Source organism: Danio rerio, chromosome 15 (assembly GCF_052040795.2).
Source record: "Danio rerio strain M-AB ecotype USA chromosome 15, GRCz13ab, whole genome shotgun sequence".
Lineage (NCBI taxonomy): Eukaryota > Metazoa > Chordata > Actinopteri > Cypriniformes > Danionidae > Danio > Danio rerio.
The window spans coordinates 45,179,315-45,204,000 of NC_141035.1; the positions used below are offsets into that span (position 1 = coordinate 45,179,315).

General features: G+C 39.3%; 1 protein-coding gene across 18 annotated transcripts in view; it reads left to right on the plus strand.

Moving 5' to 3' along the window:
* tiam1b (TIAM Rac1 associated GEF 1b) overlaps positions 1–24,686 on the plus strand; it is a 209,083-nt gene that overhangs the window by 63,159 nt on the left and 121,238 nt on the right. For 17 of the 18 annotated variants that reach the window (XR_015509887.1, XR_015509880.1, XR_015509878.1 and 14 more), the window contains exons 2-4: positions 18,145–18,249; positions 21,134–21,523; positions 23,708–24,110. Coding sequence is in view for 3 of the 18 variants with exons in the window: in XM_087284580.1 (XP_087140706.1) it covers positions 21,144–21,523; positions 23,708–24,110 (783 nt within the window). In the remaining 15 variants the exon portion in view is untranslated. Of the gene's footprint in view, positions 1–18,144; positions 18,662–18,708; positions 19,178–19,347; positions 21,524–23,707; positions 24,111–24,686 lie in introns of all 18 variants that reach the window. The other variant, XM_087284582.1, reaches the window with a different exon arrangement.

Here is a 24,686-nt window from a genome sequence, read left to right on the forward strand (position 1 = left end):
TTTAATTTGTTCGGTATTTGAGCTCACACAGTGACCCATTTCATGTGTAAACATGTAGCGCAGGGCCGTTTAAACCGTTACAGTAATTGCTGCTAACGCTTATAGAGCCAGAGTGTTGTTTTCACATGCAGATTTCTTCTGAAAGGCCAGTCATGTGGCTTCACTCTTCCTCTGGGCTTCACGTGAACTTTACCTTCTTTTGTTTGCTTCTTAAAGGCACGTGTAAACAGCACAGAATGGTTGCTTGAAGTTGAACCTTTAGCATGTTGAAAGGTGGATTCTGGGGCTTGTTTCTAAGTCACATACTGGATATAAAATAGAGAGACTGGATTAAGATAGTAGCTACTTAAACTACCTAATATAATTGTTATTTTTTATTTTTCAGATGCACTCTCAAAAGTATTTTTCTAAATTGTGTATATGGACCATGTTGAGGGATGTAAACAATAGGGCTGTGCGATTAATCAAAATCGAAACGCAATCACAATTTGAAACATTGCAATTTGTTAATCGCAAGAGGCTGCGATCTGAAATGTATATGTACTAGTTAATTTCCTCCTCGTAGAGCAAATGCATGAGTGCTGGTGTCCTGACATTTCATCCTACCAACAATTTTTTTATCAGTTCTGAGGTTGGGTCTAAGGTAGGTTAGGGCGATTATCCGCTCGTTAAGTGTGACGTCACGCAAAGCGGCTTCCAGGTCCAAGCGCTCTATTCAACTGAATGGGGAGACTCATGAAATGGTAATAATAAACGTTGACAAAGCGATTTAAGGCTTTTGAAAATCACGATCGCAGTATATATGTCCATGCCTAATATCCGATGGCCAGAAAGTGATTATTTTTTTATGAATTGTTACATTTTTCGTATTTGTTATGCAGCAAGCCCAGAGATAGTTGTGTACACTATGATTTTATATAAAATTAACTTTAATGTGTGATAAAATAAAACGTGATCATAAACAAATGATTTCTCCACTCAAATAAGTGGCGGCTTGGACCCGGAAACAGTATTACATACGTCACAAACACGTCACCACTTAACAAGCGGATTACAGCTTCATATCACTTTACTGCACATTTACACTGGTAGCAAAATCTGATGGCTTGTTTATTGCATCATAAAAATGATGCTACCTACTTTTTAAAAGGGAGGTAGGACAATCTGACAAGGTAGGACAAATCGACAGAACACCTGTTGTGTGTGACAGCCTAACTAGCCAATTGAGTGAGTACACTTCTGTTCTGCTCAATCAGAATTGGGCAACCGAACTACGCCCACAATTAAAAACAAAACAAAACAGCAAAGCGCTGACAAGTGGGATTATGTCATCTGCTGCTTCAAAAGCATTATTTGAAAAATGAATACCAAAGAAAAACAGCATTTGCAATATGAATAGAATGAATTTGGTTAGAATAGAATAAGATGAATATAATATTTTGGTTTCAAAGTCACAGACACCGAACAGAAACAGGTAATTTTTAAAAGCTGTCACAGAATTGTTGACACGGTTTACAAATTATTGAGCTGAAGCTTGATTTGAAAATTAAATTGTAAATCAAATCGCAATCTCAATATCTGTAAAAAAATATCACACTTAGGTATTTTCCCCAAATCACAAAGCCCTAAACAAAAGCAATAATCTCAACGTATTTCCTGTTTTGCATTTTTAATTTCTATAGCTTCCGGGAATTCAAAAAGAGCCACATGTTAATTAATAATGTTATGATAGCTTTTTTTAACGTTAAGTTATGATTGAATATTCTCTTGTTAATGTTCTAAAATATAGTTTGATAACAAGCAGGAAATGTTCATGGGCCAATAACATGACCACATAGAAAGGGTCTAAACAACAAAGAATAATTAAGTGTGCTTTAAACGAAAATAGGGTTTCAGATTTTCGGTTTCAAAACTAGTAAAATGAGTTAAACACAGAAAAGGTATCTAAATTTAGTATAAAAAAAAAAACATGAAATACTAAAATAAAGATCATTTCAATCTGTTTACACCTTTAATATACGTTTAAGCTATATAATTTTTATCAGAATCAGATTTATTGACTCGTATGCTTCACACACACAAGGAATTTGTTTTGGCTACAGAAGCTTCTACATAAAGTGACAAGTGACAACAGAAAATAAATCTAAAAAAAAAAATTAAATAAATAACGACCTTAAACAGATGCAGTTAGTGAAAAACAAGGGGTGTGCAATTAATCAAAATCGAAACACAATCACAATTTGAAACATTATTTTTTGTTATTACATTGTTATTAGTTAATCGCTAAAGGCTGCGATATGAAATGTATATGTATTAATTTCCTCCGCCCAGAGCAAATGCATGACTGCATTTGTAAAATATTTGAAATATTCGTGAAATAAGCATTAAACTGCGTATCATACTGTGTATGTGACAAATACAACTGGAATTGGATTGTTTTATTAGTGATGATAAAAACAATAAAACAATGTATTACACTGAAAATAACCTTTCCTGCTTGTTTAAACATGAGCTGAATCAACACAATTATGAATGTTTTTTTGTGCTAACTTAATTGTTTTAAATTCAGTTTAAGTTAACTTAATCAATTTGTCTTGGGACAACATGAAGGAATCACGTAGAACCTTGCATTTTTTTACAGTGCAATATAGTATAAAAAACCTGATTTTACATCTTTGACATGGCCTAGCCATAACCCTAACCTTATTATATTTCTATGTACCTAAACAAAGCTAATACATAACTACACTCAAAAAATAAATATTATTTTGCTCATTTAAGCTACTTATTTAAAATAAGCTGAAACACAATTCTTGACACAACTTAATTTTTTATGTTCAATCTACAAAAAATTGTTAAAAGTATTAGGTTAACTTAATCGATTTGTGTTGGCACAACATAAATGTATTGTGTGGAACCCTGCATTTTTTTTACAGTGTACCATACAGTCACAAACATTATTAATTGAATTTACTACATTTTTTTAGGTAGGTGGTTTATATTTATTTAGGCTAAAATTAAACAAACAAATTACACTTAGTAATGTTCAACTTAATTTGTTTGTTTAAATTCAGCCTGTATAAATTATTTGCAAATTTAGTAAATCCAACAAATCGTTTTTTTTTCAGTGTATTTACATCCAGTAAGCACCAATTAAGAGTTCACATAGCGAAATTGCATAGTTAGTGCGTTTGTGTTCACTATTATAAATGATTACATTCCATTTACTAGTAATTTAATTGAAATGTTATGTTGCACCAGTAGTTTTAGCTGTCCCTCAAAACTTCAGCATTCCCTCAAGCAAAAAGCATGTTTGCATGTAAGCACGTAGGTTTGGGTGGTGCTGTCGGGGGTCTCAGGTACACCTATCCTCCAGCGGGACAGCAGGGGGGCAGGGGGGATCAGCAGATGTCCAGAGGAGGTGTCGGGACATGTCTGCACCTCCTTCAGCACGTCGTTCACGGGCTTCAAAGCCCAGGGGAACTCAGGAAATACAGGCCATCAAGACTATACGAGGTGTGAATGTGCTTCTTCAGAGATTAGTGTGAAAACAGCATTCGCACGGTCACTGTGGTGTAATAATTATTACCTTTTTGCAAGCGCATTTGGTTTAGTTAATGTCAGTTTTGTTTTTAATGCTGACAGATTTGTAACGGTGTGAGTTTTGACAAGTATGTCCCAATGGAAGCAGTGTTATTTTTTTATTTATTTACTGTTATTGACCTTATTCTTCATGTACGAGCGGGTGCAGCCATTGGAATCTTTTTGGCCTAATACTTACGGTCTCATTCAATTACAATGATTTTTACATAGACATTAAAAACAGCTTGTTATGCTGAAAACTCATATTTTTTTATTACATAATTCTACTTTTTATGCATAAGCAGGGCTCGAAAATGCGACCATTTTGGTCGCATATGTGCCTGAAATTTTATTTATGCGACCTTGAAATATATTTGGGAGCAATTCTGCGAGTGTTTAAAATTGTAGTGTGCGACCAATTGTTACTGCAAAATGTTCAGCACATGCGCGGATTCGGGAGACATTCATGCAGAATGCATCGCTAAGCTCTTTGTCTGCACTTGAAACGCGAAACGCGCTCGGGAATGGTTTAAAACAGTTGTCATGTCGACTTGCTGCAGTAAACAAATCCAAGTCCGTAATGCGTGCCCCGCCTTCGCGCTCTTCTTATTGGCCCACCACTGGCGCTCCGTGTATGCTTTGGTCACTGAGTTATGTTATACATTTTTTTTTCTTGTGATAACGGGATTTTGTTGAGACATATTTTCCTCACGCTTGCATATAACATTATATATGATTTGTTTTGCTTGTTAGTTTGATTAGTGTTGATTTCAAATACAATAAATATGTTTGTATAAAACTTGTAGTAACGGTGCTCATAATTGGTGGGTGCGACTAAATTTTGGCTGGTGCGCCTAAATTTTTAAAGTTAGTAGCACCGGTGCTACCAAGCAAAAAGGTTAATTTCGAGCCCTGATAATTATGAACACTTGTTTGTAGAGCAAGTAGTTTGACTGTATTCTGTCGTTTATTATTCCTAGTCAATTGGAAGTTCTAAAACAATCGCAAAAATGAGCGCACTTCCGCATCGTAGAATAAAGTAAATAGTATTTGCTAATATTTGCAATTGGAGTCTTTTATTTTCATTTTTTATTTAAATTTAAATTCAAAAGTGGGCAAAGCAGTGGCGCAGTAGTTAGTGCTGTCGCCTCACAGCAAGAAGGTCGCTGCTTAAAAACTTGCTGGATAAGTTGGCGGTTCATTCCGCTGTGGCGACCCCGGATTAATAAAGGGACTAAACCGACAAGAAAATGAATGAATGAATAAATAAATTCAAAAGTTTTAATTTTTTTATTATCTACTTTTTATTACTAGTTAAATTAATTTAAATTAAGATTAAATATTTTTAAATTAAAATTATTATTTTTTTTAAAATGCATTTTTTAAAATAAATGCATCTTTTTTTATTTATTAAATGAATCAAAAATTAAACTACTATTTTTAAATTAATGTTTTAGAAGTCGCATTACTTAAAATTAAAACATTGAGCATCATTTTTTATTGGTTCGCTGGTTTTCCACCATTTTAGAGACTTAAAGGGATAGTTCACTTAAAAATTCTTAACCTTTATGAGTTTTTACTTTTGTTGAACTCAAATTATGATATTTTGAAGAAAGTTGTCGCTTTGTTGATTTTTAAATGCTTTAACACACAGAGATCTGTTGATTACCTCTTACATATAAGCTGTTCATCACTTATTGGTTGCAAACAATGTACAGATCTGTATTTGCACTGATCCTTTGAGACTTCTCCAAGCAGAAACATAACAGCCATAATTGCTAGAACAGAAATAACCGATCCGCTCGTCTCTTAGGTCTGGATATTGAGTCGGCCTGTCACTCGAGGGTTTCGTCTGGAAGACCTGTCAATCATTTATCGCACCACAGTGACCTCCCTGCACAGCTCTGCCACAGGCGCATACTTTAAAATCATAAAACAATCTTATATTTCTCAAGCTCATTACGCCGCCTGTGTGTTTTATGTTGCATTGGGTGTCTCTTTCAGGCAGATGGTACATTTGTGCAGTTTTCATTAGCGCTGAATGCCCCTCGCAGCGTTTCTCAATTAAATGTTTCTACAGCTTCTAAATGAATTCAGCAAGCAGTACACCGAAAACAGCACCGCGATGGAAACATGTTGAGTCGTCCTGATGAACAACTATAGAAAATTAGAGAAATGCATTGTCTGTTAGAGAGAAAAACATCAGCAGCCAAAGGCATAGACAGTTGTTTAAGTCGTAGGTCAGTTCAGTAGATATATATATATATATATATATATATATATATATATATATATGTAACAGACATGAAACTGAGTGTCCATTAATGTACACTCAATTTTCTTAATACCAGAATGACTTGTTTTCATTCATTCATTTTCTGCCACTTTTCCTGGGCCGGGTCGCGGGGGCAGCAGTCTTAAGAGAGAACTCTCCCCAGACACTTCCTCCAGCTCCTCCAGGGGCATCCCAAGGCGTTCTCAGGCCAGCCGAGAGACATAGTCCCTCCAGCGTGTCCTGGGTCTTCCCCGAGGCCTCCTCCCGGTGGGACATGCCTGGAACACCTCCCTAGGTAGGCGTCCAGGAGGCATCCGAAAAAAATGCCCAAGCCACCTCAGCTGACTTCTCTCGATGTGGAGGTGCAGCGGCTCTACTCCGAGCTCCTCCCGGGTGTCAGAGCTCCTCACCCTATCCATAAGAGTGCGCCCTGCCACCCTTTGAAGGAAGCTCATTTCGGATGCTTGTATCCGAGATCTTGTCCTTTCGGTCATGATCCAAAGCTCATGACCATAGGTGAGAGTAGGAACGTGGATTGACCGGTAAATCGAGAGCTTTGGTTTTCGGCTCAGCTCCTTCTTCACCACAACGGACCGGTACATCGACCGCATTACTGCTACCGCTGCACCAATTCGCCTGTCAATCTCACGTTCCATCCTTCCCTCACTCGTGAATAAAACCCTGAGATACTTGAACTCCTCCACCTGGGGTAAGGACTTTCCTCCAACCTGGACATGGCAAACCACCTTTTTCCGGTGAAGCACCATGCCCTCGGACTTGGAGTGCTGATTCTCATCCCAGCCGCGTCATACTCGGCAGCAAACCGCCCCAGTGCATGCTGAAGGTCCATGTTCGATTAAGGCAACAGAACAACATCGTCTGCGAATAACAGAGATGAAATCTTGTGGTCCCCGAACCGGACCCCCTCCAGCCCAAGACTGCGCCTTGAAATTCTGTCCATATAAAATTATGAATAGAATTAGTGACGAGGGCAGCCCAGCCGGAGTCCAACATTCACAAATCAGACTTATTTTCAAATCAATTAAATTCCCCTTTATTTCTTTAGCGCTTTTACAATGTAACAATGTTACAATTTTTCACATAGAAGATTATAGTAAATTGAAACTGTCAGTTTAATCATCTCCAATATCAAGGATTCTCAATCGGTGGGCCTTAGCGATCCTGCAGGTGGACCGCAAGATTAATTAAAATTAACTCTCAATATTATACTATAATTTTTGGATTTCATTATTAATTTGCTATATTAAAATGATGGAAGTAATGCATCTCCTGTTCTCTGAATGATTACTTCAAACTCGGCGCAAAAACAGCCTCATGATCGCGTCTGCAACTACACGTAAGTCTGTTTATTCACAAACTATGCGTGAAGTGAAAGTGAAAGATTTTCTTTGTGTATTTGTGTTTGAACTATTTATTATGCACAACAGGGCTCATATACCAATGTTGATTCAGTTCATTTCAATCGAATAGGTGAACATATCCTGAATCCAATGGTCTATTCGTGCAAAGTCATCTGTCAGTGATTAATTTTGATTAATTTTCCGCTGTTCGTCTATTGGAAATGGCATTTAGCAGTTGCTGTCTCATGTACTCCAGCATGCTAGTCATTGTTGTGCTTCTATAAAGTGTAAATTAATTACCCAGCGCGAACATCAGAAATGGACCCTCGCTGATTTCCTTGGCATGAAGCGTTCCTTCTTTTTCCACCCCGCAGCTGCTTATGAATTTTTCGGTTTGGTTTCCAGCCGCCTCAGAGCTTTCTCTCGCTCCCACGCTGAGAAACGCATGTCAGGTTGAGCTTTGGGGCAAAAAGTGCTGCTTTCACCCCTTTGCATGCGTTCAGCTTAACTTTCCACTGTGGACTGTGCAATACCGAGTCCGCTCTGTTCCTGTCTCGACAGGTCATGGTATGTCACTAATGTGGCTCTAATAACAAAGCAAAATGCACTTGTCACATTTTTTGGGGGGGGGGGTTTGCAGGTAAACACACAGAATCCTGAAGTGTGGTCCCGGATTGCGTGATGGAGCCCCTGGGTGTGTTTGTTTGCACACCTTCATGAAGTAGGGATTGGAGATGACAGGCTCTCATTCCAGGATGTTTACCGCTGTCGCTTACTTTGCCTGACGTCATCATTTGATTTGATAAACAACTCAGGCTGACGCCACTGTTTTTTTTTTGTCTTTGCCAGACAACATATAAAGCAGGCCTTTAGTCACGGTGAGGATATTTCACACCGGAGCTCGTCTCAATAACACATAGGAAGTGATAAAACAAACCTGCCGTGAATTTGAATGAGTGTGCTACTGTAGGCTTGCATCTGCGTTTGCTGCTACAGTCAACCTGTATGTTTAGCAACTTATAAAAGAGGAAAAATTACCCTGAGACATTAACAAGATTTTCGATAATACTTTACAATAAGGTAAATGGAGAAGTTTGCAAGTTCTCCCTGTGTTTGCGTGGGTTTCCTCCGGGTGCTCTGGTTTCCCCCACAGTCCAAAGACATGCGGTACAGGTGAATTGGGTAGGTTAAATTGTCCGTAGTGTTTGAGTGTGTGTGAGTGAATGTGTGTGTGGATGTTTCCCAGAGATGGGTTGCGGCTGAAAGGGCAACCGCTGCGTAAAAACTTGCTGGATAAGTTGGCGGTTCATTCCGCTGTGGCGACCCCGGATTAAAAAAGGAACTAAGCCGACAAGAAAATGAATGAATGAATGAAGGTAAACGGACAAACAATCAATGTGTTTGTTACTAAAATTGGTAACTTTTATGAGTAGTTCTTGGAACGACTGAATGAAAATGTTCCTTAATTGTGAATAAATCTCTTAAAGAGACAGCGCACACATTAAATTTAACAGAAAATTCTGTTTGTCATCTATTTATCCTCCATGCTTCTGCAAGATAAGCTGAAGAATGTAAGATTGTCCTATTGGGATATTTTATAAATCATGAATTTGCCCTGGCAGTGTACACTTACACCACTCTAGTTCCTATTGTTCTGGGTTAATAATGGGTCGTTCATGAACGATTCGTTCATTTTGAACGAATCTTCAATAAGACTCGGGAACTACGAGTCCTCTCAGGGAGTGATTCGTTAATCCACGCGTTCGCACATTTGTGCAGGTGGTATCGTTCATTTCAAGTCTTTTGAGTCGTTCATCGCAGAAAGGCAGAAGCCAATCATATGCGATTAGAGCCGGATTCGTTCATCCATCAAGTCCTCTATCGGGTCTGAGTCATTCGTTCATCATGGGCCAATCAAATATGATTAGAGCCGGTAAAAGAATTGATCCATTCATCTCTCGAGTCCTCTATCGGGTCTGAGTCATTCATTCATCACGGGCCAATCATATATGATTAGAGTCGGAAAAAAAATTGATCCGTTCATCTCTCGAGTCCTCTATCGGGTCTGAGTCATTCGTTTATCACGGGCCAATCATATGCGTTTAGAGTCGGAAAAAGAATTGATCCGTTCATCTCTCGAGTCCTCTATTGGGTCTGAGTCATTCGTTTATCACGGGCCAATCATATGCGTTTAGAGTCAGAAAAAGAATTGATCCGTTCATCTCTCGAGTCCTCGGGTTTGATTCATTCTATCAAGTGATGAACGAACGACTCAAGAACCAGAAGAGTCGAAAGGTGAACTAATTATCATGGCTCCTATTGACTCAGACTGTGTACATTGGTTAAGATTATATGCGACTGTCAGTGTAACGTGAACGAACCACTGACATTTGAAGACATGAAGAGGTGAGCTGAGCAAAGAGACAACAATACCTTCATAAACAAAAGAGCAGGTAAACATTGAATGATTATTTTCTCCTTCTTATATTCTATTTATGACTTATTTGTCGTGTGATCAACTTTTTGGGCTAGTTGTAGATGTGTTTGGAAGCAATTTGTAGCATTTTAATAATACTATGGCAAATTTGAACCACATGAATGAAATGACTCGAAAAAAGATTTGTTCATCTCGATGAACGAGGCTCAAAGATCCGAGTCAGTAAAATGATCTGAACTTCCCATCACTATTCTGGATTATAACCTACTGTTTTGTAGGGCTTAATTTAGTCCCTCAAAATGCATTCCTATAGCTAAATTTGTTCCCTAGTGCAAACACCCCAAAAAGTGGTTATTTTTGTGAGTAGTTCTAGGAACTGTTGTATGAAAATGTTCCTTAACTGCAAATATATGCCTTAAGGGGACAGTTCACGCCAAAATTTAAATTATGTTTGTCATTCAGTCTTCTTCCATACTTCTCTTTGAGTTTCTTTCTTTTGTTGAACACAACAATATATCCTGAAGAATGTCAGAATGTCTTATTGTGATATTTTAAAAATCATGAATTCGCCCTCTTACACCACACTAGTTCCTATTCTGCTGGATTAGAACCTACTGTGAAGTATTGCTTAATTTAGTCCCCTAATAGGTGTTCCAGTAACTAAATTTGTTCCCTGGTGCAAACACCCCAAAAAGTGGTTATTTTTGTGAGTAGTTCTAGGAACTATTGTATTAAAATTTTAATTAACTGCAAATAAATACCTTAAAGAGACAGTTCACATAAAACTCAACATTTGTTTGTCCTTTATTTATCCTCCATACTTCTGTTTGAGTTTCTTTTGTTGAACACAAAGCAAGATATACTGAAGATAAAAAACAGCTATGGATGTCAATTGGTGTTTTTTTCATCCAACATTATTTACAATATCTTGTTTTGTGTTCAATAAAAAATATATATTATTAAAAATTTAGAACCACTGAAGTGTGAGTAAATGGTGTGGAAATTGTCATTTTTGGGAGAACTATCCCTTTAAATGTTTAATACCCCTTAATACTTTGTGTTTAGAGTTTGTTCAAGTCCCTACAAGCACTATTTCGAGGCATGCTTAGCTACTGATAAATAAAACAAACTGAATGATCATTGTTTGACAATTGTGGCTGCTGAATATGAAATGATGCTTCACATTTCTGGCTTCAGTTTGACTCGGGCAGGATCAGTGCAGATATGGAGCTGTTTTCTCGTCCTCTCGTCTTCGTCATCCATCAGCTGTACCCTGAGCAGGTCATGCCCGGCTATTCTCGCTGGAGAGTGTGCGAATGTGACGCGTCCTCATGGCCTCGTGATATAGAGCGGTTATTTTCTCTGTCTAAAGCGCTTGTGTGTTTTGATTTGTGCTGGTTGAGGCTCGACCCGGCCATTAGTTACAGATAAACAGGCTCATGGGATGGTTTATGTCTTCACTTAAAGAGATTGAGGCCACTGAATCTGTCTGTTCATCCATCTGTCCATCCATCCAGTCCTCTGTCTGTCAGGTAGTCCGTCTGTCTGTCTGTGTGTCTGTCTGTCTGTCTGTCTATCTATCTATCTATCTATCTGTCTGTCTGTCTGTCTGTCTGTTCTAACCATTCATCTGTCTGTCTATCTGTCTGTCTGTCTGTCTGTCTGTCTATATTTCTATCCATCTGTCTGTCCGTCCATCTATCTATCCCCTCCGTCTGTCTATCTGTCAGTTTGTCTATCTTTCTGTCTTGCTCTATCTATCTGTCTGTCTGTTTTGTCTATTCCTCTATATGTGTCTTGCAGTCTTTCTGTCTATTTGTATGTCCTGTTTGTCTGTCTGTCTATCTGTCTGTCTGTCTGTCTGTCCGTTTGTCTGTCTTTTTCTTCCATCCATCAGTCCTTCTGTCTCTGCTGTTCATCTGTCTGTCTGTCTGCATGTCTATCTAGTTGTCCGTCCATCTGTCTGTTGGTCTGTCCATCTATTTTTCGATTTGTCTGTCTATTTGTCTGTCTATTTGTCTGTCTGTCTATCTATCTGTCTATCTATCTATCTATCTATCTATCTATCTATCTATCTATCTATCTATCTATCTATCTATCTATCTATCTATCTATCTATCTATCTATCTATCTATCTATCTATCTATCTATCTATCTATCTATCTATCTATCTATCTATCTATCTATCTATCTATCTCTTTCTTTCTTTCTTTCTTTCTTTCTTTCTTTCTTTCTTTCTTTCTTTCTTTCTTTCTTTCTTTCTTTCTTTCTTTCTTTCTTTCTTTCTTTCTTTCTTTCTTTCTTTCTTTCTTCCGTCCGTCCGTCCGTCTGTCTGTTTGTCTATCTGTCTTTCTATTTGTCTGTCTGTTCTGTCTGTCTGTCTACTAACTACCTTCCTACCTACCTACCTATCATGAACTCTCCTTTTCTGTATGCAGAGTCTCTATGTTCCAATGTAAAGTCCAGTAGATCCATCATGGTGGTGGAACATGCTTTTATAACCTTTTCACATGCGTTTATTAATATATGGGGCAGATGATGTAGGCGGCTCTTTAAAGCACAGCCCGCCCGAGGCCTGTGGCACATCGAGCTGATGTCCTGAACCCGCATGCATTTTACCCATGAGCCCTTGCTCTTAGATGCCGTAGTGTGAGAACTTTGATCAAGCACTCTGGGATGTTGCTGGCCCCGTGCTCAAGTGCTTTCTATTTTGGTGTTTTCCTGATGGTGTACGCTAGCATGCGTACCGTATATACCACACTCCATCAGTGAAGCGCTGGCCTGGTTTCCACAGAGACACTGACGATTTCTCTGTGTTTGCATTTCCTGGAGGTCTGTGTCGTTGTGCAACAAGGTGGAATTATTCTGACATGCTTTATGACTCGCTACACAAAAGGTCAGCGTATAAACAAGACCAAAGAACTGTGAGAAGGGTACATATACAGTCATGTGAAGAAGTTAAGACAACCTATTGAATTTCATGGTTTTCCTTATAAGGATGTAATAAAAAACTATATGGTCCTTGGCTTTTCTTAAAGGAACACTCCACTTTTTTGTGGGAATAGGCTTATTTTTAATTCTCCTAAAGTTAAACAGATTTTGAATATATTTAGCCAATTTCTGGGTTTGGTGGGAACACTTTTAGCTTAGCTTAGCATAGATCATTAAATCAAATTAGACCATTAGCATCTCTACTCAAATTTCAAAATAAAGTTTTGATCAGTTTTCTGTTTAGCGTTTAACTCTTAACTTCTCTATAAAGATAACAGTTGAGTTTTATCGTTTTTTAAGAAATTTAGCCAATCTGGGTCTATCTGGAGCACTTTTACCTTAGCTTAGCATAATCATTAAATCAGATTAGACCATTAGCATCTCTCTCTTAAATTTCAAATAATGAGCTTTGATAATTTGCCTATTTAGCATTTAACTATTGACTTCCCTTAAGATAACCGTTGAGTTTTACCGTTTTTAAAATAAATTCAGCCAATCTCTGGGTCTCTCTGGAGCACTTTTAGCTTAGCTTAGCATAGATCATTAAATCAGATTAGACCATTAGCATCTCACTCTCAAATTTAATCTCAAGTTTTGATCACTTTCCTATTTAGCGTTTAACTCTTGACATCCCTGAAGATATCAGTTGAGTTTCACCATTTTTAAATAAATTCAGCAGATCTCTGAGTCTGTCTGAAGCACTTTTAACTTAGCTTAGCATAGATCATTAAATCAGATTAGACCATTAGAATCTCACTCTCAAATTCTCAAAAAAGCGCTTTTTAAAAATGCTTTAATCATTGTCCTATTCAGCATTTAAGTCTTGACTTCACTAAAGATAATAGTTGATTTTAATCAATTGTAAAGAAATTCAGCCAATCTCTGGGCCGGTCTGGTGCACTTTTAGCTTAGCTTAGCATAGAGCATTAAATCAGATTAGACCATTAGCCTTTCACTGTCAAATTTTAATAAAGAGTTTTGATAATTTTCCTATTTAGCATTTAACTGTTGATCTCCCTAAAGATAACAGTTGAGTTTTACCATTAAAAAAAACAAATTCAGCCAATCTCTGGGTCGATCTGGAGCACTTTAAGCTTAGCTTAGCATAGATTATTGAATCAGATTAGACCGTTAGCATCTCGCTCTCAAATTTCAAAATAGAGTTTTGATCCTTTTCCTACTATTGACTCTTCTGTAGTTTCACTGTGTACTAAGACTGACTACAAACACTATATTTGCATGTAGTATGCCTCTCCTGGATGTAATATCTAGGTTGGGCTTAATTTTGAGCCCATAGATCCATATTTGGCTATTTGTGGTTTTCTATTGGTCAATCTTATATAATTGACAGGTAGATCCCACCCACTCTCTTTTGCAGTGTTCAGTTCTTTACTACAGTCTGGCTAAGAATGAAAAAGATCAGAAATAGATATCACACACAGAGACAAACGCACACACATCAAACACTTGTTACACTGTTGTTTGTTTTCAGTGTCCTCAGACGTCTCCTGTCAGCGTTCCTGGCCCTTTATGTGCTCAACATGAACTCTGCGTCCGGTCCTGATGCTTCAGTGCTGTTTGCGGTTGAGTTAGCAGTGCTGTCATGAGCCTTTACTATCATCTCTCAGCACTGCGACACAGAGACCTCAAATCAGGACAGACACAGAACGAGGACAGGATAGGAGACATTCCGTAAACTCTTTCTGATTCCTGCCATCTACAGGAAGCACGTAGATTTGCAGTTTTCGACTTGCTTATTTTAGCGTAACACAAAATAAGACATTTATAATAATCTCAGACAGGGGTGTGCAATATTTATTTATTTAACAGTGTGTGCAAGGGAATATTAGCAGGTATTTCAGTAACTTTGTGAAAAACTAAATCAAGTCTTGAGAGTTTAAAGTACACATGAAATCAAAGCTAGCCGTATGATTTTGTTAGCTCACATTGCTAGTTTTGTGCTTAACAATTCATCTGTGCATGTCATTAAGAAAAAAAAATGGTTTGCCTTTGTAATCTTTAAAGAGCCCCTATTACATTAAAAAGGGTCATGTTGTGGTTTCAGGAGTCTCCAACAACATACTGATCTGCATGCAAGGTCAAAAAACACTTTCATGCTCTTATAATCTGCATTTATTTTTACCTAATTATCCCAGCGACTCCCATATAAATCGTTCAGTGATTCATTTTTTCCCAAACCCCTCCTAAGCGCGAAGCTAATCTGCGCTGATTCGACCAATGACAGCCTGTTGTGATTTGTCGACAGCATTCAGCGCGAGGTAGTAAAATGCTCAGAGCGGTTTGACAAGCCCCCTGGTCGCCAACATTAGTATAGGATCCGATTGCAGCGGACGCCTGAAACACGTTTCAACTGTATTCAGACACCTCACCCCCGAAAGCAGTGCAGTTACACACCAGCATATTGCTCTATGCTTAACTATGACACACATTTAGTAATAATCCACACAGCAGCAAAACCTGAACTATTTTAAACCTTGACCGCTGCACGTGTGTAGGAACAGCTGGTGGTGGCCATCATACAACGGTATGGTAGCAACAACAAACGGCAGTGAAACGCGAGCTCACCAACGCATTTAAATCCGTAAATACAGTGGCACGCGTCATGTTTTCACCATGGCATTAGATGCGATATGGAAATATAAAGAGTTAACCACATACAGCGCAAGCGGTTATAAGTAACAAAACACAATTAAATACATGATTAGCAAGCTGGAGAAAACAAGGAGACAACCTTTCACTTACACTTATGAAATGTGTCACGGCCCAGGTCTGATTTCACTAATGATCTTTCATTTTGGAGCTTTTCTCCCTTCTCAGCTGTGACTTAGATCCTTTCTATTTGCAATCATTGCTGTGGCACCTCTTGCGTGAAGTGTCTATTTTTGTATTGCTGCCCATCTGACTCCCCGTCTCTATCCAGCCGGCCCTCACTCTTGCCGGCCTCCAAGCCTTAGGCTGCGTCCGAAACCACCTACTACCCAGTAGGTACTGCATTTGAACTTAATTGTACTACTCGGCCAATAGAAAAGTACGTTCTATACAGTATGAATGTGAAAAGTATGAATGGAATTCGGACGTACTACATCCCCCATTTTGTCATGGTCACGTGACCTACCTAGGTCAGTTGCGTCGCTTCACTTCCATTCATGAATTCTCTCGCGGGGCATTATGGGATAGCGCAGCCTGAATAAGATGCGCAGTCCAGAATCTCACCGGAAGTAGTAAGTCATCCGGGTACTTCTCGCATACTGTTTTTCGAATTCTATGAATTCGGACATACTACTTGGCTTACATACTGATTTTAGCGTACTATATAGTATGGAAGTATGCAGTTTCAGACTAAAGCCGCCTTTCCACTGCACATGACATTTGGACACGACTGTCGGAATACGCCCCCTTGTGGCAGCCGCACAGTATTTTCAGTGTTATCGTGCACCACGGGGGAGAAGCTGATTCTCACACGGTGTCCGAAATAAATAAGGGCAAAAGCAAGAGCCTTTATTCTTTATAAGTTTACATGGTTTAATAGATGAATGAATACTAGAAAGACATGGAGAAGACATTAAAAATGTATATTTTTATTACTTTCTTATTTGCATTTATGAACAGAAAAGTTTTTGTTTTAATATAGACTTTTTATAATTCGAAAAATAACCAAAAAAACTCCTCTAACGGATCCTCTAACGGATCTGTTTAGACAACAATGGAATACATCATATCCGGTCGGCAGGTCGCATGCGGTCTAGTCGCAGGAGTTCAAATATTTTGACGGATCCGCAGCTCAATTCGGATCCAAATTTTCCTCACACGGAGATGATCGTAACTCTACGCAGCTCCCTTACAGTTCTCCATTGGAAATGAATGACTTCCGGTCTGTCGCTTGTCGTTTGTCGTGTGCAGTGGAAAGGAGGCTTCAGCCTCATACTGCGTTCCCACCAGACGCGGAACACGCGTCAAGCGCGAGTGATTTACATGTTAAGTCAAAGCAAACGCGCGAATAGACATCCTGCGGCGCGATACACGCGAATGGCGCGGTGCGAATAGGAGTAGGAGTTTATGAGCTCACAGAGCTGGATGCACCTCTGAAAGGATGCAGTGGACTCAGACAGGACCCTAAACGTATCGACGCTGTTTTTCAGTCTCCATAAAGCACATTAACACTGTTATTTTCTTAATAAAATTCATGTTAGCCATTTAGCTATGAAGCTAGAGTCACCGGGCAGACAGAAGCCTTGCCCATCTTGCGTATCCGCGTCTGTTTTGAAGTGAATTTGACACGCGTTTGAAGCGGATTTGACGCTCCAATGAAGCGGGGGTTGACACGCGAATGAAGCGAGTAAACTCAAATGTTCACGCGGCTATTTACGCGCGAATAGCGCGATTTATCCGCGTGTACCACGTCTGGTGTGAACACAGCATCAGTCTTCCACGTGGCCGCTCTGTTCCAGACAGCGGAGGCCGGATTCACCGCCCCCTGTCGGGAATCAGGGTATTGCACCCTCTTGAAGACCGTTCCTCCAGCCTCTTCAGAGTAGTTTTATTTTCATAATTTTTGAAGTCTTTATTTGCTAACGTCTAAGTTTTTGAGTTTTTGTGAACTTTGGGCCTCTATGCCAGCTCCATTACGGAGTAATTTTTCGTTTCCTTTTTGAAGACTTTTATGTTGGCTAAATTTTGGCTTTAAAATAAATTAATTTATTTAATTAAATAAACTTTGTTGAGACCTGCACCTGTGTCTGACCAATTTTCTCTCTTATCTAGACCGTGACACCCTGTAGTATTTTCATGTGAATAACACTCCAGAAGTCTGTTTACAACATTGAGCAATCACTTTTAAGTGGTCAAAACACTCGCTATGAGGCGATACGGTGGAGCTTTTAACTTCCCCATCATCAAATCTCACTACAGCGAGTTCTTTGTGTTTCATGCAGTTTGAATGCCTTCAGATTAGTTTGTGTCAGGAAATTTAGTACATGTTTATCCACAGCTTATAAATGTCTGCGGTGTTTGTTTTTACTCGAGTCGCTTTACCAGCTAGCATGCTATTCATTAGCAGCCGAAGTGTGTTTTAACCATCTCCTCTTAAATCTTATGAAAAATGTCTCTTTTGGCTTTAGCTGTGTGTATATTTCCATTCATGCTGTGGTTTATTGGCGGCAGCAGTAACCACAGGCTGATCTCTAGCTCTCTCTCTCTCTCTGTGACCACACACACACACAAGTTCAGGCTCCTATTTAGCGGCTCAAAGTCAAGTCCATCATCTTGCGTTTGTTGAATGTGTCCAGAGCGACTGAACATGTGTGGTCTTCAGCGTCAATCGCTCTTTCAGCTCTAATTCTGTCTTATTTCTGTGCGCTCCAGCTATATTTATCCCACTACAGTGTGTCCCCTTGTACTGCCTCACAAACTGCTGTGTTAGGAGTCTTTTAAAATAGCAGATGTATAACTCTCTTGCTTTCTGTTTGTTTGTTTTTCAGAGTTTGTAAGTGACCTATAATGCAGTGAAGAGAGTATGGTGTTAGGAGCTGATCTGTATGCAGAGTGAAATCCGTCATGACTGTGAAGTCATTGCAACACCGCAGGTAATACAACTGACACAGGATGTATCAGCCATCAGAGAAAGCAAATAATCTTGTGAGAAACTCATACATGAATAGAACTCAACTCGATTTATTTTTAACGCACTTTTAGTGTCGAAGCAAAGTGTTGTACAGAAAAAAAGACAACAACAATGAGAAACAGACTCCGACCTAGGGCTGGGCGATTTTTTCGATTAATTCAAATTTACGTTTTGACGATGATTTTATTTTATATTAAATCGAGAATCGTGATTTTTCAAAAATATATTTAATACATTATAATGGCACCAATGCGCTTTGGTTCCTTCTCTGTATGAAGCAGGAAGCACACCAGAAGCGCCTCTCGGCGACACGCAGCACCACACAGCCCCATGGATTTTAGAATTCTAAACAGGTTTCTATACACACTGGAGCCGCCCAGCCATGATTCACAACGCATATCATATTTTAGCCACGCCACAGAGCGCCATCAGATTCGTTTCATGTTAAATATCATGCGAATGCGCACGTCTGGTGTGTTATAGTTTAAACTGTCATGTGCGCGCCGTGTGCGACCTGTTGACTGCCTGTTAAAGCGTGAAGTCATGTAGGATTTTAATCATTGCATTAGTCTGAGTTATGTCTGTGTGGATTGTCAAGACATATTCCCTCATCAAGTCGATAAACTCGATCTCAACATGTATGAAGCACTTAAAACCCTGCCATGTGAAAAACAGTGCCGATCTTTTGGTTTGAACACGAGTAGAGGTGAGGGCCTGTAGCAGAGAAAATGAAAGTACCCGCCCCCATGACGTCATTTAGCGGACCTAGTTCAGGGCTCGAAATTAACTTTTTTACTTGGTAGCACCGGTGCTTCCAACTTCAAAAATTTAGGAGCACCAGAAAAAATTTAGGAGCACCCACCAAAAATGATTGAGCACCGCTGCAAATTGTATTTTAAGGGATTTATTGTATTTTAAAACAACATCAATTAGGACTAAGAAAAACCAGAAACAACTATCTAACTAATGCTTAGATGACATTGATATTTGTGTGCAATAATTCCAAAATGAATGTCGAATAATTATAAAATATTAATGATAATGAAAATGACAATAATAGTAACAATGAATTACATTTGTTATCATCATGCGACCTTAAATGTGCTTGAATGAATTATGAAAAATAAATGTTTAGTTTGCATCAATTAAAAATGAAGCATTGCAGTAAAAAATATTTATTTTGTACTGCTGTTGATATATGCATGTCAGTTTGATAAATAATATTTCTGCTACAAAACAAACAAAAGATTATAATAAATCATTCAATTCAAGGCTGAAAGCTGCAAAGCAGTCATCAGTAACGTAATAAAAAATAATAATATACAGCTTAAGAAAGAATAGACAAAAGAAAGTAAGTAAAGTCTCACTTCTATCACTCTTTAAAAGTTTTGGTTTCAGTTTGTGTCAATTTAAATGTTCAGTCTGAGCTGATCTTCATTTTTCTGTGTTAGTGGAAAAGCAGGCGAGTCAGCCGACCCAATATATGAGCAGGTTGAGCAGGATTCTTGCGATGACCACTGGCGCAACCGCTGTTTGTTATGAGCCGCAGTTTCAGTGTAAACTTAGTAACGGCGATGATATTTTTTGTACAGTATTAGATTTGACTTTTACCGGACATTTGCGCTGAACACGCAGTGAAAGCAACGCATCGAGATTCAGGCTCCTTCTCCGAAAACACGTACTTGATTGATCTCAGCTGGCGGATCAATATTCACCACATGTCATGATCGCTCTCCTCTGCGCCTCAACTTTAGGTGGGGTTTGCAAACCTGTGTGCTTTAAGTTTACACTGTTTAGCCGTTTGCATTTCCCGTGTTCATAAAAGCTCCTTCCCTGTCATCTGACAGCGGAATACCTTGAGTGATTGACAGCTTATATAAACCAATATAGCGGCAAGGAAGAGCGATTCAGCACGTTTTTATAAAAATTCCAAACAGGTCGCACTACAACCATTATCTGTAGTCACACTAATGCTCCCATATATATTATGAGGTCGCATAGATTAATTTTTGGGCGCATATGCGACCAAAATGGTCGCAATTTCGAGCCCTGTAGTTGAAAACCAGACAGATCAGGCAGCATAATACAGAGAATGGAGCAAAGCGCATCAAATGATCGGTATTTAAAAGGGGGAACAATAAAAATTTATTAAATATGTTATTTTATATCAGACACATCTGGTACTTTTATTTGCTCCTGCTATACGTCCACAACTTCACACATTGGGTTAAATTAGGCTTTACAGTTTCCATGTTCAGTCCTTTTCTTCCACTGTATCTTTAAAAAAAAAAAGGCAGCAGCATTACAACCTGTCATTTAATCAGAAGACAAAATCAAAGCAGAGCTGACAGCCAATCTTTCCTAGGCTCAGCAAATCTTGCAAAAAATACCTCTGTATTCCTGCAACTGCAGTATTTACACAAATATTTCTTATTCAAATCTTCAGCAACGCTTTTTAACTCGTGAATTTGTTTTACATTTATTTACAATTTGACCGATTTTTTTTTTGTATGGCATGGCCATTAAAAATACAAAGTTCCTTAACCAGATGGTTTTTCATGTTACTTTTAAAGAGAATGTTACTTCAGTCATGTTGTTGTAATGTTTTGAGAAGACTAGTAACACAATAAAAAAATCGAAATCCTGAATCGACTTTATAAAAAACCTAGATTTTTTCTTTTTGCCAAATCGCCCAGGCCTACTCAGACCTAATGAAGTGCACTCTGTATTAAATCTAGTGTTAGAAGAAAGAAATATATCAGAATTATATACAGTGCTCAGCATACAGTTGAAGTCAGAATTATTAGCCCCCCTTTGAATTTTTTTTTTTTATCTGTCTGCTGCAGATTTTGAGTCATGGGTAATGCAGAGAGTCACAGCGGTGGCCATGGCTATTATGGAGACGGTCAGCGGCAACTGTCTCGAAAACACATGTCCCGCTCGCTCCGTCTGTCCAGCAAACAGACGTACTGCACCCGCAGGACGCCATCCGGAAAACCAGAACACCGCAACTCAGAGACCAGCACCCGCTCCAGCAGCACTCCCAGCATCCCTCAGTCCCTCGCCGACCATGGCCTGGAGCCCTTCAATGACTCTGACCTGCTGCCCGACTTCAGCAGCCCCATCTGGGTGGATCGCGTGGCAATGAATCTTCGGCCCATGTCCTTCCACAACCAGCCGCCCCATTCGCCAGCTGTCAAACCTCCAGAGGAAAATGCACAAGTCCAACACACACGGTAAGGCCGTGCAAGTCATTCACTGCAAAAAACAAAACACTTTCTTACTTCGTCTTGTTTCTAGTCCAAATAGTGAAAAATTCTTAAAGGTGCAGTATGAAAGTTTGACACCCAGTGGTTGAACTAGGTATTGCACTCCTGGTTCAAAACACATTTTCACTCAGCCCCTCCTCTGACGACTCCACGCGAGCGCAGGCTGCCAGATTGAGGACACCAATAGGAGCGTTCCTGTCTATCGAGCATACTCCGCTTCTTAAATCAACAGCGCGATAAAATAAATATTTTTCATATTAAAAGGAGTGTTTGTCCTTGAAATTTCTAATTTAGAAACAGCTTCTATTAATGTTAAAGAGGTTTAATATGTATTAATTCAATTATAAATCTTACCATATCGTTGGAGTGTAGTGAATGGATTATCTTGTGTTTCTGAAGGGCTGTATTTAAGGGTGCTTTAACGTCTGTAGTTCGCCTCATTTGGTCCGGACCAAGGGTAATAAATGATATATTGTTGCATCTTCTGCGACAATTTCGCAGACTTCATTAAAATAATTTTTGATTAAATAAATCAATTCTACCAATCAGGTCACTGAGAAAAAAACAAGGCCCATAGTGTGCCTAAAGCGCAATGCTTCATGGGTTTATCAATTTCATTGCAATCGTGACACACCAACCTTACTGGCCCAGTTCAGGCCCAGTTATGAGTTACTAACTTGGCTGAGACTTGGCCCAGATATGGTCTGTGTTTGGCCCTTGTCTAGAAGCCAGATTTGGTCCAGTCATGTACAGTAATTCACTGCGGCATGTGGGCCAAGCAAAACCTGATTGTGTGGGCCAGAGCTGGGCCAGAGAAATTTTGCTATGTGGGTTACTACTTCCAGCGAGATTCTGGAGTGCGTATCCCATGCGCGCTGCGCTATCCCATGATGCCCCACGAGAGAATTCATGAATGAAAGTGAAGCGACGCAACTGACGCAGGTAGGTCACGTGACCATGACAAATTGGCGAATGTAGGACGTCCGAATTCCATTCATACTTTTTACATTCACACTGTATAGAACGTACTTTTCTAGCGGCCGAGCAGTACAATTAAGTTCAAATGCAGTACCTACTGAGTAGTAGGCGGTTTCGGACGCAGCCATAGGTCACATAACTAAGGTGATATGAAACACCAGGTCACGTGACAAAAGCGATTCAAAGCATCGGTCATTTCCGTAACGTTTCGAGACTTGGCAAATTCACGTTTGTCTGCCAGGGTCAGAAAAATAGCTCTATGTAGTCTAGTGGACCATGCGCGTGCACAGAGTAACTGCTGCAAATAGCCTGAGTTCAAATCCCGACTTGTTCAAATACTTTGAAATTCCGACTTAAATTATTTTAGTAATGTAAATTTTTTATGACCTAAACAAGACATATTTATTCACAGTGTTCATTCGGATGTCAGACCGATGTTAAAACAAAACACGTAACAAGAACAGAGTATTTAATAAGTAATATCAATAGCTGCGCCTCCCTGTATTCAAACCCATTATTTCTGCATGCTAGTCTGGAACTCTCATCTCTCTACTAAATCACTTGAAGCCTCAACTCTATAATGTGTAGTTTAAAACCTCGATTTGCATAACTGTTTCATTGCTGAAGCTGTTCCAGAGCAATACATAAAAAATGACCACAAAGTGCCACTGTAGAGATGGGTTTCAAACATTTAGAAGCTTCGACATTTTTGCTTCAAGTGTTTTAGTGTTTCATGAAGCCTTGCTCTGCCCACCCCTGTCAAACAGGCAAAATTAGCCTGTGGATCAAAGGTAACAAACAAAAAGCAAACAGTCCTCACAAATCTCACTACTCACAAACTTATACACAGCAGTGCGTTATGCAATAAACAAATATTTCAAAGCAAGAGTGACCAAACAAAGATGGCCACCAAGAAAGTTGTGTCGCAGCTTTTAAAACACCGTGGGCCAATCAGGAGCGAGCAACCAGTCTGAAGCAGCCATTCAGATGTTTCCTAGGTAGAGCAGAGAGAGAGATAACACATGACAACATTAAGGTTGTAACATGGAAGTAATGCAGATATTTGATACATCCGCATTTTAAAAGAAGGTACCTGAGGAGATGACCAATAAAACATTTAAGGTCCACATTTTAAATACTTATGATCTTGATGATTTTTTCCCTGTTATCAAGGAGCCCTACTACGCGAGACGCTTCACAGGATGGCTTCAAGAAGAAACGCTCCAAATCTGCGGACATGTGGCGGGAGGATTCGCTGGAGGTGTCTCTGTCTGACCTGAGCCAGGAGCACATGACCAGCACAGAGGAGATGGCAGACACGCCGGACACACACTCCGCTCAGGACCGTGCCAATTCTTTAGATGAGCTGTACGGGACGAAGCCATCGCACGGACGATACGCCAGATGGCACAAAGGTGGCGCCGGCGATGAGGAGAAGATGATGATGTCCCCCTGTGAGGATGATGGAGCCGCTTATGGAGCTTTTACTCTGCCCTGCCGGCGCTCACACTGCCTGTCTGAGGGACCCACCAATCAGCAGGGGGTTATGCAAGGGAGGCGGGCACAAACCATACAGGTGAGGTTCTTATTGGGTGACCATTCCTAGAGTGAAGTCTTATTGGTCCTTGTGTGATATTAAACACAAATTAAAATCTGATTGGCTGTAAATATTTATTTGATTAAGGAGCCACTCCGATTTGTTGATATTAAGCACCAAGTAAGATTTGATTGGGTAGCCACGACTATGGTGAAATCTTATTGGTCCCTTTTTGACTTTGCATGATATTAAACAACAAGTATAAGACAATAAGATCTTATAACAACAATAAAATCTGATTGGCTGTAAATATTTATTTGATTGAGGAGCCACTCCGATTTGTTGATATTAAGCACCAAGTAAGATTTGATTGGGTAGCCACGACTATGGTGAAATCTTATTGGTCCCTTTTTGACTTTGCATGATATTAAACAACAAGTATAAGACAATAAGATCTTATAACAACAATAAAATCTGATTGGCTGTAAAGATATGATCCAGTAGCCACGCCCCTTGTGAAGCCTTATTAGTCCTTGCTTGATATTAAACACTTAAATCTGATTGGTTATAAATATTAATTTGATTGAGTAGCCAGTCCGTTAGTGAAATCCTATT